The sequence below is a fragment of the Tarenaya hassleriana genome, unplaced genomic scaffold (assembly GCF_000463585.1).
Source record: "Tarenaya hassleriana unplaced genomic scaffold, ASM46358v1 Cleome11, whole genome shotgun sequence".
Lineage (NCBI taxonomy): Eukaryota > Viridiplantae > Streptophyta > Magnoliopsida > Brassicales > Cleomaceae > Tarenaya > Tarenaya hassleriana.
Window position 1 is genome coordinate 3,641,741 of NW_010961290.1, and position 13,565 is coordinate 3,655,305.

At 40.1% G+C, this 13,565-nt stretch overlaps 4 protein-coding genes across 4 annotated transcripts; 1 reads left to right on the forward strand and 3 right to left on the reverse strand.

The window, feature by feature from the left end:
* The first annotated feature begins 83 nt into the window (after positions 1 to 83).
* On the forward strand, positions 84 to 2,765 carry LOC104805845. The gene is made up of 8 exons (XM_010530538.1): positions 84 to 338; positions 469 to 588; positions 1,254 to 1,334; positions 1,618 to 1,761; positions 1,916 to 1,972; positions 2,061 to 2,087; positions 2,268 to 2,363; positions 2,468 to 2,765. The coding sequence occupies exons 1-8, from the start codon at positions 147 to 149 to the stop codon at positions 2,666 to 2,668; spliced, it is 918 nt and encodes a 305-aa protein (XP_010528840.1). The 5' UTR covers positions 84 to 146; the 3' UTR covers positions 2,669 to 2,765.
* A 4-nt stretch (positions 2,766 to 2,769) lies between these two features.
* On the reverse strand, positions 2,770 to 3,994 carry LOC104805846 (probable histone H2AXb). Its single transcript, XM_010530539.1, has 2 exons — positions 3,664 to 3,994; positions 2,770 to 3,166 (listed from the first exon to the last, which is right to left on the reverse strand). The coding sequence occupies exons 1-2, from the start codon at positions 3,868 to 3,870 to the stop codon at positions 2,945 to 2,947; spliced, it is 429 nt and encodes a 142-aa protein (XP_010528841.1). The 5' UTR covers positions 3,871 to 3,994; the 3' UTR covers positions 2,770 to 2,944.
* A 322-nt stretch (positions 3,995 to 4,316) lies between these two features.
* LOC104805847 (autophagy-related protein 18h) lies at positions 4,317 to 8,627 on the reverse strand. Its single transcript, XM_010530540.2, has 9 exons — positions 8,202 to 8,627; positions 7,427 to 7,822; positions 6,851 to 7,291; positions 6,444 to 6,689; positions 5,595 to 6,356; positions 5,334 to 5,500; positions 5,179 to 5,249; positions 4,727 to 5,086; positions 4,317 to 4,616 (listed from the first exon to the last, which is right to left on the reverse strand). The coding sequence occupies exons 1-9, from the start codon at positions 8,397 to 8,399 to the stop codon at positions 4,612 to 4,614; spliced, it is 2,646 nt and encodes an 881-aa protein (XP_010528842.1). The 5' UTR covers positions 8,400 to 8,627; the 3' UTR covers positions 4,317 to 4,611.
* A 338-nt stretch (positions 8,628 to 8,965) lies between these two features.
* On the reverse strand, positions 8,966 to 12,839 carry LOC104805848 (sugar transporter ERD6-like 3). Its single transcript, XM_010530541.2, has 18 exons — positions 12,589 to 12,839; positions 12,258 to 12,320; positions 12,052 to 12,141; positions 11,905 to 11,964; positions 11,727 to 11,792; positions 11,582 to 11,647; positions 11,413 to 11,488; positions 11,267 to 11,331; positions 10,847 to 10,939; positions 10,655 to 10,735; positions 10,464 to 10,548; positions 10,281 to 10,324; positions 10,095 to 10,157; positions 9,950 to 10,009; positions 9,781 to 9,834; positions 9,605 to 9,664; positions 9,388 to 9,502; positions 8,966 to 9,259 (listed from the first exon to the last, which is right to left on the reverse strand). Exons 1-18 carry the CDS (start codon positions 12,730 to 12,732, stop codon positions 9,135 to 9,137), a joined length of 1,410 nt encoding a protein of 469 aa, XP_010528843.1. The 5' UTR covers positions 12,733 to 12,839; the 3' UTR covers positions 8,966 to 9,134.
* Between the last annotated feature and the right edge of the window lie 726 nt (positions 12,840 to 13,565).

Genomic DNA, 13,565 nt, shown 5'->3' on the forward strand with positions numbered 1-13,565 from the left:
GGGGGTGGGGCGTAAAATTAAAAGTTTTAAAAAATAATATAAATGGAGATATGCAGGGAATCGAACCCTGTGCCTCTCGCATGCAAAGCGAGCGCTCTACCATATGAGCTACATCCCCAATTACGAATATACCTAGAGTTTATAAAATGGTTTTTATTTGTCACCGATTCAACTTCTCGTCGGCGGTCGGAGCGTCGTCTGCAGCGAGCGGTCGCCGGAGAGTGCTGGAGAGAGTGGATAAGGAACTCTCCAGAGGCAACTACGAGTCCGCTCTCTCTCTCATCAAGCAATCCAAGACCAATCCCCACGGCCTCCGCGCCTTCGGCTCTGTCAAACTGGTTCATCTCTCTCTCTCTCACGCCTGTGTTCTTCGAATTCTGGTTCATGAGCTGTTCTCTCCCGTTTTGCTCCGTTTTCCTGGAATTCTAGATTTTGGGCATTTTTCGGATCGATATATTTTGTGTTTAGGTTCCCAGGAAAAGTCCATTTTTCGATATCAATGGAAGCAATTCATCGGAGCTTCGATCTCTGGTCGATTCAGTTGTGGATTCCATCCGTGGATGCATCGAATCTACTTCCGCAGATGAGGTTCGTTCCTTCTCCTCCTCCTCCTCCTCATAATTTCTCTGTACTGAAAGATCCTTAAATCCGACTTGCCAATTAGCCTAAAGGGTTTTCGATTTCTCACTGTTTCTTCATGTTTTCTTGGCCAAATCGCTTCATCAGCATTTCTAGATGTTCATCAAACGGATTGAAGATTAGGTTTCTTCCTGAATTTTCAAGACTAATGACTCGGTGATACTGAGCCCTGAAGTTTACTAAGTTATGAGAACTACAAATTGAGAATTGCTATGTATGCATTTCTCTTCTCACACACAGGCATTCGTAGCTCGTTGAGAAAACGTGGAATCTGTTTCTGCAATTTCGTAGCATCTGTCTGCCCGAATTACTCATTAGGGTTTCGTATTCTGCTTGTTGGTTGAGCTTCCCTTGTTCTTCGGATTTCTTAACGAATATTTTCTTTGAATCTTTACTATCCTTAGGCCACAAAGTTAATAAACATACAAGAAATTATACTTTGTAAATGTCTATAAATCAGTGCTAATGCACATACATGACGGCGTATATGTGCACCTGGCTCGTTGTGTTGTGATTGATCAGTTCTTGCTCTACTGTTCTTGTTTAATCTGAGAACCATCCTGATATTTTGCTGATTTCAAATACATTCACAGTTTACTCGTTTTTATTTGCAGATATCATCAGACAAGAGACACAGTAAGGAAGAAACTGGATCTTCGAGTGAAGAACCAGCCGACCGGTTCATGGTTGTTCAGGTGAGGCAGGAATTATCTTGTTTCCAAACAGTATATGTTTGATTTATGTTCAGGTGTTTTTACCAGAAATCAAGGTTTCGGTGATTAGAATGTTTCTGCGGTTAATGTTTCGTATAATTGTTGTGATTGAAATTGTAGGAGCTGTTTGGAAATGTACTTAAGAATTCCAATCACGAGCAGTGCATGATACATTCAAATGCATTTGCAACCAAATATATCAAACAGTGCCTTTTTCCGAGAAAATGTTGATTGTTATTGGGTTAACGTTTTCTTGTGTATGCAGCATGAATCCGGTCATTTTCTGGTTGGATACTTGCTCGGAGTTCTGCCCAGACGCTATGAAATACCGAAATCGGAAGCTCTTAGGTGCAATGACTCCACCGTGACAGGAAGAGTAGAGTTTGTGGGCTTCGAGTTTCTAAAAGAAGTAAGTATTGATTCAAACATAACGAACAATAACCAAATGTAGAACCTGAACCCTGAGACGGGACACAGTCTCTGGAGCAGTTATCTTAACCGAAGCTGAATGTCAAAGCTCATCTATGGTTGTGTTCCAACCAGTATTTCTGTTCTTATTGTAGGTTGGGATCGCAAAACAGCTCATGAAAGACGATGTACTCTGCAAAACTTATCAGATGGTAATGCAGAGACGCATACTGTATAAGCTTTGACTCGGGAGAGTATAGATCACTGTAAATCACATCTTGTTTTTTACTTACCGTGCAGGAGACTAGAGGCAAGATCTCATCTAAGGTCAGAGTAATGATGTTTTACAGATTTCTCTATCGATTTCCAATTCAAAATACCGATTTCGTAAAACTGGCTCATCAGACAGAGACACTTCAAGAAATCTGTGTTCCAATGCAACGACTGACAACGTTTGCATGATTTTGATGCCATTCCTGTGTTGGTTTCTTGAAATGTAAAATGTAGATATTGAACAGCTTTTCATGTGTGATACTTGGAGGATTGGTTACAGAGCACATGCTGCTCGGATACTCAGAAGGTCTCCACTCCGATGTCGACAAGGTTTGATCCCATGGCTCTCACAAGTACCGTTTGGTTATAATAACCTATGAAATTACCCTTAAATTGCTGAACAAGCTCATCATCAATTTTATTATTTGTTGCAGTTGCTCAGTGTTTTGAGATGGTTGGGGTTCACAGAAACAGAGGCAAAATCACACATAAGATGGGCAGCTTCCAACACTGCATACCTCCTGCTTTCTCATAAAGACGCAAGAGAAAAGCTCGCTGAAGCCATGGCTATGTCCAAATCAGTTGGATATTGCATAGAAACAATTGAAACTGCCATTTTCAGACATCAAATCTGAAGTTTGGTTAATGTTCCGCTGCTTCATCCCTCATGTACCATTTTCAGACATCAAATTATCCACAGTTTATCCAAAGAACTACCGAACTGGAAGCGTCTGAATCAAGATCAAGGACATGATTCGGCTCTATGATTTCAAGATACCCCTTTGAACACATTTTCCGAAAGTCGCGCGTTCAGTCATTCTGATACGAAAAATTCCGGAACAAGACCCAGTCTATATTACAACCAAAAATATTGCACATTCTCCATCACAAACACCGGATGCAGTAAAGACTCAGAACTCTTGAGAAGCAGACCCAATGTCACCTTTGCCCTTCCCACTCTTGGACGGAAGAAGTGTCTGGTGAATGTTTGGCAACACTCCTCCACTGGCGATTGTTACGTTGCCCAGAAGCTTGCTTAGCTCTTCATCGTTCCTCACCGCAAGCTGAATGTGTCTTGGGACAATACGGTTCTTCTTGTTATCTCTTGCGGCATTACCAGCGAGCTCCAGAACCTGAAATCATCACAATTCCGAGTGAGCCAGAGACCAAGAACATGATGCAGACACATAAGACTGAAACTTATTGATTAATCAGATAGATTGGTCACAGTCCACTATGTTAAGACGATTCCTTATCGCGAACAAGTAACAAAGACGAGGATTGATTGCATATATAGATCAAGTACACATATACATGCATGAGACTTTTTTTGTTCTCCCGGAGCCTAATCAACCCAGGAAGACTTGAATCGGAGACTGTAGCATAAACCGAATCACAACACAGGCGATCCTCGTTTGACAGGAGGGTTTGAGAAAACACTAAATGCTAGAGACAGAGGACACAGATCAATAAACTTAGAAAGACGGAAGACCCCAGATCAAAGAACGACTTAGAAATGCTAGACTGGCCAAAACTTCTGACAAAGACATAAACCGTAGCCTTTACCAAAAAAGAACCCTGAACCATGAAAAACAATAAATCAACAGTGAGTAATTAAAAGGCACAATACCTCAGCGGCGAGGTACTCGAGGACGGCGGAGAGATACACCGGAGCTCCAGCGCCGACACGCTCTGCGTACTTGCCAGCCTTGAGGAACCTGGCGATTCTTCCGACAGGGAACTGAAGCCCAGCCTTGTGAGACCGAGATACCGACTTCGTCGCTTTTGGCTTTCCTCTCCCACCCTTCGTGGACCCAGTTCCACCACCCGAACTCATCTTCTTGTCCAATGAGGGAGAAGATCACAGGAGATTCGAGACTCTTCGGAGGAAATACACGGAATAGAGAAACTTGACGAGTGCCTGTAGAAATGGCGGAAGATGGACGGCTTGTTCTAGGGTTTATGCTCGTTTCAATTTATTTATAAAGAGGAGAAGTTAAACTCTGATTGGTTGAAAGGTTGTCAAATGGATTGCCAGCCTGGAATCTTCCCTCTGGGTTCTCGCGGTTCTTTTCCTTCAATTTCTTACAATCCTATTTAAGAAAAACTCTTAAAATCAAATTATCTATAAAAACCAAATTAATTTCATATATTTAAAAAATCCCAAAAATATCACATTATTAATGCATCTATTTCAATTATAATTTCAATATATATATATATATATATATATATATATGTTAATAATAAATTAATATTTTTGCGACTTCTTCCATGGCGACAGGATCAAAAAAATCTTTCTTTACTCTATTTCCCCCTTTTTCATGATGAGTGAAAAGAAGAGTTACACGTGAAGAAGAATTAGAAGAAACAGCCCATGAAACTAAATGGAGACTGTTGAAAACGAATATCCCATTAACGAGCTCGAGAGAGAAGACCGGAATGTTCCCTGAAACTGGAAACACACCACGAAGAAGCCAATTCTATTTAATCAGTCAAGTAAGCATCTTGGGTTAGTAAGTGAGTGATACCCCTCCCTCTCCATTGCCAAAACACGAGCAAGAAGATCATTGCATTCTCAACCTGCAAAAAAAAAAACCACCAGTATCAGCCTCTCTGCATAGAATTGTTCCTTATATATGCAGGAAATTGATAAATTGAAAAGAAAAAAAATGTCTTGCATAAAGTCTTGCCTTCTTCTGAGAAAGGGAAAACATCATCGTCGTTGTCGCCACCTTCATCAGATTCTTCACGATGGCATGGAGCATCATTGTCTGCTTCAGTAGCGTTTTCTGCGGGGTCAAAATTGGGCGATTCGTCACTCGTTCCCTCTTCTCGGGCATTCATGCTGAGATCAGAACGGTTAGAGCTTCCACTCGAAGCTTCACTTTCCCTGGCCCTGCTGCTGTTTCCAATTGTTATTTCAACGGGCAGAGGGGTGTCGATATAGTCAGTGTCGTTAGGGGGATTTTGATTTTGTATTTGTATATGTACTCCAGAAGAGGGATTGCTTCCTTTTCTCTCATCATTCTCAATGGCCAAGCAAGAAATCCCTAACGATTCAGCCAACGAAATATGTCAGCCATTCTCACTTGGTATGTTTTCCGACTGAGAAATGTAAATCTTAACTTGGATTCCGCAGTACCTGTCAGCAGATTTTCTTTTGCTTGATCAGGATCAGAAGATGAATCCGGGTACTTTTCCCCAGGAAGACCTCTGCAATATAACAAGGAAGTCACAAATTTCCGGACATAGATGCATAGGAAAGAATCAAGGCAACCAACAGTTTGAGTAAATTACCGGTTGCTCGAGTTGATACTGTGAAAATCATCGAACACAGGGAATGCCTTTCGCCTGATTTCAACCTCACTTGCAGATACCTTCTCAATTTCTGTCTCCCCACCGGAATGGTGAACACTTGAGTTCTCAACATCAGCCTCTCGTTGAAACATCGAATAGAAAGATATCTGACAAATATTTTTTTACAGAAATGTCAGGAACGGAGCCTTGAAAGTTGAAACAGTAGGAAAAAGACGCGTAAAATAGTTTGATCATGAGAACCTTAGAATTTTGCCAGATCGGTCTTCTTCCTGAGTTAATCTGCACTTCTGCATTGGCAAGATATACATGGTCCTTTTCTGGAGGCTTCACCAACTCCTTGTGTCCAATGTCATTATCCTCAATATCAGAAGCGTCTGTAGTAATATCTGCAGTTTCTCGTCGACCAAGAATAAGCTCATGTATGTTTTCCTCTATTTCTGGCCAATCAGTTCTTCGACAGACATCCCAACAATGCACTGGTTCAACTTTCATCCGCAACTCCTCATCAGAGGTTGACACAGAAGCTGCTCCAACTCTTGAGTAGCTTTGAGCCGGGTCTCCTCCAAGTTGTGGCACGATTTTGTATTGAACCACATGACCAGACGGAGTGTAAACCAGTAAATACTCCAAGGCATTAGCTGACAATGACTCGTTAGGTACAGATTGATGGAAAACAGCAGCAATGGCACCGGAGGGAAAAGATGGTATCCCCGCAACTGAACTCGCAGCTTGGAAGAAATTGTTGCTTTTGATTCGGCTAATTACAGTCAGATTTACAGACGCTGGCGGTGTAAGAGAAATGGGGTTGGTTGTGAATGATGAACTCGACCACCACGGCAGGGACACTGATGGTGCAAGTGAAGGTCTATCGCCATGAGAATTCTGTATTTCAAGAACATTTTCTCCACCGAAAGGGGAAAGAACAAAAATGTGGCATGTACCCTTGGATGAAACAATAGCAACCCACTGACTATAATGACTAAAACAAATATCTTGCACTACCTGCGAGAATAACAACATAGGTCTTGAGTACGACGATGCAAGAGGATGGAAAGAGTTTCACAATAAAAAAATGGAATACAGACTTACCGCTGATGTCATACCACGATGCAGTTTGTAGAGGTGTACATGAGAAGAGCTCCAATCATAGGTTTGGGTGCCTGATCCACTCTTTGTGGAAGATGGCATAATCCGAAAGATATTTATATTGTTTCCGTGGATTGATGCAGTGACTAGCAGAGTGCCACTTGGATCAAAACACAGAGCAGATAGTGGACTAGTGTGAGCTCTGAATTGCGATATAATAGCTTGTGATTCAAAATCTTTGATGACAACCTGTCACAGTGTCATTTTAATAAGTCATACCTGTCGTAAAACTTTATAAAGTCTTAAGTGCATCAGAAATTCAGAATAACTCGATACAGGACACAAAATATTTGAGAATGGAACCAGATATCACGCAATCAGAAACTATGCTTGGATTCTTAAAGACTAACCGTTCCAGCAACATCTGTTTCTGCTGAGTGTGATGCGGGACGACCACCTTTCCAACTGGAAATGGAAGAAACGGGAGAACCAGTACCATCATGCTTGATATCCTGACAGTATTTAGATATAGTCTTGTAACCTTTATCACCCAAGTTGATTAACCCAGCAGCGAGATGCTTACTAGATTCCATGGCATATCTTGCCACTAGATTTCCACTGTTTGGCGAGGTAGATGGACTTACACCAGGACACGCAAGTTTCTGTGGACTTAGACGACCTGTATTAGAGGACAAAGGATTGTTGGAAGCATAAGCTAACCATCTAGAACCGATAGCCATCGGACCATATCCAACATTGATCCCAGATATCCCTTGGCTTCCAAACTGAGGGACTGGATAAGTGAGAACACTGAACTTGTTCTCAAGAGTTAGAGCATCAAAACAGTATATCTGCAGCAATATAGGCACAACAAAACAGCACTATTAGATGCATCTATGTGATAACAGAGTTGTCTCAAAAGTAGCAACAACTTATATAATAAAATGCAAAGTAAACTATTAAAGGTCATCGAAGACAAGGCTAACCTGTGAACCAAGGCCAACAGCTACTATTAGGGGGCTGCATCTGACCATATAGACAGTTGATCGGAATCGCAGAACATGAACATAGTTGTGAGATCTCAGAGAATAGAATCGGACAACTGTAGGAGAAAGGGCAAGATTCCCTGAGACTTTAGCTTCATCAGCAACTACTATAAGTAGGGGATGTGATGTTCTAAATCCTTCAATACCCTCACACATTGCAGGGAGGGGCTGCATCTGTAATAATGTGGCTGGGTCATCCCGCTTTGAAACAAGTTCACTGACATTAGCAGCATCATTGATGTCAAGGACTTGAAAACCGTTGGTATAACCAAGCAAGAGGACATGGTTGAAGGAAGATGGATCTATGTGTAATCTGTCAAAGGAGGACCAAAGCACCTGCTTATACAGGCAACATGTTCAGCATCATCAAAATGTTCAATCATGGCTACGAGGGAACAAGAAAATCCAACTAAAACAGTTCGAGCTAATTTTATGCGTGAAGCCTTCAAGAAACCTCTTCAATCCAAGTCAATGCAACAACAAGAATCCCGATCAAACGAGCTTCTCTAGAATTCAGAGCGTCACATTTCAATTCCTATCTCCTTCTCGTAGACTAAAAATCACTAGACTTTCTGATCGTATGAAAACGCATGCCAAACCAACTCCAACACGAGACCGATCAGAACTGGAGAGGAACAGATTTCAACTGACAAAGAAATCAAGTTTAGAAAATACAAATCCAGAACGCGAATCGGAGAAATTAAACGACACGAACCTGGTCCTTGTTCTCCAGAGACTGGCCGGAAAGAGAAGCGGCCACGGAGGCGCTGGCTAAACGGACGCCGGAGGAAGCTGTTCTGATGAAGTTAGATATGATCTTTAGTGAATTCGGCAACAAGCCATTGGTACTGTTCTCACTGTGATTATCGCCTTTTTTGTCGTTGTTGCTGTTGAAGTTGTCACTTCTCTTCATATTCAAATCGAAATCGACGAAGCCGATATTACCGGCCACCGGAAACCCACCGGAGGCGAGTGGGTGAACGGAAGCAGCGTAAGCAGCGGCGGAGACGGACGATAAGATCCTTCAACTCGTGAAACTGATGCGTTTCACCATTTTTTCTTCTCCCCTTGGATTAGCAGCGGTTGATGGATTGGGTTTTTTGACCTTCTTGGCAGGAACAAGAAGAAGACGAGACGACGACGACGACAAAGAAACGGCTCTTTACCTTCTTTTTATTGTTCTTTTTATAATAAATCTTTCTTTTTCGTATTTCTTGAAGAATCAAAAGAGAAGAGTTCGTGTTACGTAGGGGTGTTAATCACATTAATATCAATTTTTAAAGAGTGGCATAAAAATAGAAATATATATTAAAAATTGCAGATTTACACGATAATTCAAGTTTTAATTTTGATATCTTTTGTGGGAAAATTCCAAATAAATACATCAATTCAGTAAGAAACTGATAAATACATAAATTTTCTCTCTAATTTTTAATATATATTTCTTATATATATATAGTGCTAGAAGATATAAGGATATATTCTCAAAGATCTTTTTATTAGTATTATAAAATAATTACATTATTCACTATACAAGAAGAGTGATACAGGAGGACTTGCAAAGATGCAGCTTTAAACTTGCCAATGCATTGTGAACCATTTTTGTAAACCCGAAACCGAAAAACTATTTTCGGGTTAACGGAGAATGTTACCGCAGAAAATCTGCAAGAGAGGCTTGAATTTCTTCGAGCGATCTTCCTTTTGTTTCAGGTACCAACACATATACAAATGCAACAGTCGCAGCGCAGAAGCTAGAGAAGATCAAGAACGTTCCTGCAAAATTTTCTTGCGGTTTGAGTTCATTGAGAAAATCGAAAAATCGGGACTAAAGATTACGGATATGTGTTTGTATATCATATACATACACAGATACATCCATGCGCTCATGTATGTATGCTTACCAGATTCGCTCCATTGAAGCAAGAAATTGAATGCGTATGCTATGATCCAACCGAAGGACCAGTTAGCTAAGGTAACTAAGGTTCCCGCAGAAACTTTGACGTTCATCGGGAAAATCTGCGGCGGAAAATGATTCCGTCACAATTTTTAGAACAGAAACTTATCTGTCTGAGAAGTTACTGAGTGGCAAGTGAAGATAGTTATGTTCTTGTGTTTTACCTCGGACATTATGATCCATGGTAAGCCTCCCATCCCAATGGCATAAACGGTGACAGAACCCTAATCGTGAGAGAGAATACGTAAATTGAGATGATGATTTATACCCTAGAGAACACAGATTTAGCGGTTTATACTGAAATACAGACACACGGGAATCGAAGATCGATCAGACTTACCAATATGCCGATGCATGTTAATATGGGAGTTAGCTCGTCCAGAAGGCCAAGTGACTGTTCATCAAGGAACAAGGATGTAACTATTTCACATATAACAGTAAAAGACACGGAAATCTTGAGAAGAATTTATACATAGTTTGATAATATATAAGTGTTTTCAGGTTGTTACCCGCAAGGAGAAGGAAACACTAAGGAGCAAGCCGAAGAGGCACGTCCCAACCGCAGAAGTCTGAAAAAAATTCACCTGTTCGTTAGAAATGATGCAACCTTTCTATGTTTTATGTTACAAATGAAGATATTATTCCAAATTTTACCATAAGAAGTGGTCGCCTCCCCATTTTCTCAACCAAGATCAGACCCATAAAGGATTTGGGTACCTGCAAACAGGGACATGTACCAAAATTACCGAAATCATGCTTGAATGATTTCTTGGATAAATGTATGGGAGAGGTTTCCATAAATTCAAAACATGCTTGAATGAAACAGTGCAAAGTATGTACCAAAATCATGGCAAGAACAGTTGAGCCAATGCTGCTCGGAAATCCTATCATGAGAAACAAAGGAAACCAAAGATTCACTACTCATCAGTTCTCTTTAGAAGGAAAAGAAAAATCATTAGTGAAGAAGAAGACTTGTCAATATACTTAATTTAGAAAAGAAGACTAAATCGGTTCATTATTTACCTCCTCTTTCAAATAAGCTGCTGGCATAGTAAGTAATGCCAGTGCAGCCAGATAGCTGTTGCAGAAGCATTAGTCCCACACCGATCTGTAAACATTAAAAAGAGATAGGTCCAAGTACTCAGTATATTTCCAAAACATAGAGTTCTAAGTCAGCTCTTTTAGGAAGCAAATTCCCCTCTCTGAAGACTTACAATGAGCGACGTAGCATATCTTCTCTGAAACAAGTCCACAATCCGGGGTTTTGGGCCTTGTTCAAACATTTCCACGGTTTCCTACAGGCAAATTGGAAAAGAATTCGGTTGTCAATCCAAAGAATCGCCATCTCAGCATACTTTTTTTACCAACAGAACAATCGAAAACAAAGATTTTAAATGTTTATGTACTTTGATAGCACTGGCTTCTTGAGAAACGTCAGCATCTTTCCCCCGGAGACGCTGCAATGCAGCATTGCATTCTTTTTCTTGTCCACATTTCCCCTGCAGTTCGTGTCAAACAAAGATGATGCATCAATTAACCGATTTTCCCGAAAGTTAAAAAAAACATCCTTTGAACTTTTTAAGGGTAACTATGGAAAAAAGATTAGTTTCTATAATCTGGCTTCTTGAGAAACGTCAGCATCTTTCCCCCGGAGACGCTGCAATGCAGCATTGCATTCTTTTTCTTGTCCACATTTCCCCTGCAGTTCGTGTCAAACAAAGATGATGCATCAATTAACCGATTTTCCCGAAAGTTAAAAAAAACATCCTTTGAACTTTTTAAGGGTAACTATGGAAAAAAGATTAGTTTCTATAATCTGGACACACCAGCCATCTCGGAGACTCTGGGATGAAGAACAAACCAATGACTTGCAAAGAACAGGGGACGAGACCTGAGATGAGATTTTATCAGAATCAGTTATTTTATCCCAAAATCGAGCTGCTAGAGAAGAGCATGTAGAAGATATTCTTACTGATCAATGCCAATCTACGCCATGGAATGAAATTTCCGATTATGAAGAAAAGTGAAACCCCACAATTCAGTGTCAGCTGATATGTCCAAAGGAAAAAAAATTTGAGTTAATACCGTTATTACTACCACAAGCATATTTTTCTAGTAATTTATTGGTCATCATTCTATACCTGACTAGCAAACACAAATGCCCCTCGGACATGCTTTGGGGCTATTTCCGCGATATATACAGGTATCTGCTCGTACAAGAACCTCTTAGTCAGCAAGATTTACACATATGAATGAATATGAAGCAATAAGAGATAACAAAATTACCACGTAGCTAAATAGACCGACTCCAACTCCTATTGACAATCTTCCAGCGTCTAGCCACAGTGAATCCTTTACATTTCATGATCGGTTTTCCAAAACGTTACAATCTAGAAATAAAATACTAAACATTGATTCAAAAATAGTGGAGAAATTCATGAAAAGGAGAAAGGCAAAAGCAAACCCGGGCGAACGCTATTGCAAGCCATCCAGAAATGCAGAAAATTTGAGCAAACCACATTGTCTGTTATATAGAGGGATCAGAAAATCAACGCACTAGAGCTTGAGAATCATACATGTAAGATCAATAAATGTAAGAGTGATAAACTACCCCTCTTTGACCAAGAACATCTGCGACTTTCCCACAAAATATAGCACCGATCATCCCTCCAAATGTCATGATTGAGCCAAACATCGAGTACTGAAGCACAAACAGAAGATTAGAACGTAGTGGTAAGTTTATTACTTGAGTGACTTTTTGCCAATAAACAAACAACTCCTGGAATAAAAGATAAACGACAAGGTATGATTGCTTACTTCTGCCACAGAGATGCCTAAGTCCTCGATGATCCCAGATTGAGCAACCGATGAATATCCCATCTGAAGAGGCCAAATTCAGATTTCATTTCAGGAACTATTTACCAAAAACCAACTCATTTGATCAATCATCCCACAAGGTTTGCCGCTAAAGTACACATATAGCTTGTACTTTCAACTAGATGTGTAGAACGACAGAGATACCCTCGTGGTCACGTTAAAAGAATCCAAGAAATTTACGCAAATATCTATGTAATCTATTGGTTTACCAGGAAAGAAAAAAACAAGATCCAGATTGGGGAATTTCGTCAAACAGTTGAAGAACACTCACGGCACAGCCAAAGCAGAACGAACCACAAACAGCAACGAGCGTGCTAAGGAGCACGACAGAGGTGATACGAGACCCTCCATTTTCGTTCTGATCCTTCTTCAGCAGCCCAGTTTCCAAGTCGCTCTTTTTCTCCACCACTGCCATTTTTTCCGTCGACCCAACACAAATACCGGCGAGAAAATATCAGAGAAAGCTTTTCCGGGATGACTTTCGGAGAAAGTTTTCGAATTTGTTGATGGGTTTGCTTCCATCTCGAAGAGTGTTGCAGAATATATATTCTTTCTGAGTTACGGATGAGGAAACTAACGCGACACCTTCGGAGCGGTAACTAAACTATTAGAGTTTCGCGCCCTCAACTTGGATAAATTAATCAGAAACCCTTTTTTTGTATTTTGTAATCACAACTTTAAACCTTTTTATTGGAATATTGGACCGGTCGATCTTAAAATACTATCTATGTATTGTTTTCCTAATTTTATGCCAACTTATTAAGAATTTGACTGAATTAATCACGCGTGAGGCATTGATCATTTCGCACTGGAAAAATCCATACACTATGAATTTATCCAAAATATAACTGAAAAATATGAATTTGAAAAGTACCAAAAAATGTATCGATTTATAACATATTCTCAAATTTCTACACGAATTCTAACATCATTAACCGGATCATTATTTTCCAACTACGGATGCTGATGTGGTAATTTTAATACCACCTGTAAAATTTTATCACGTGGAATTTACAGTTTAAAACTTAAACCGGAAACGAAAATTTTAATCTTTAAAAAGAAAATCGCATTAATTGATTTAATCATTAGCGCTTATTATATGTCAAATCTTCTAGAAAAAAATCGGCCAACGACTACTTTTTTTATATTATCACTGGAAACTGACAGCCTCGACGTGAGAACGGCTACCTTTTTTTTATATTTCCCGTAATATATTATTATAGTTTCTGTCGTGGGAATCTCTAACAC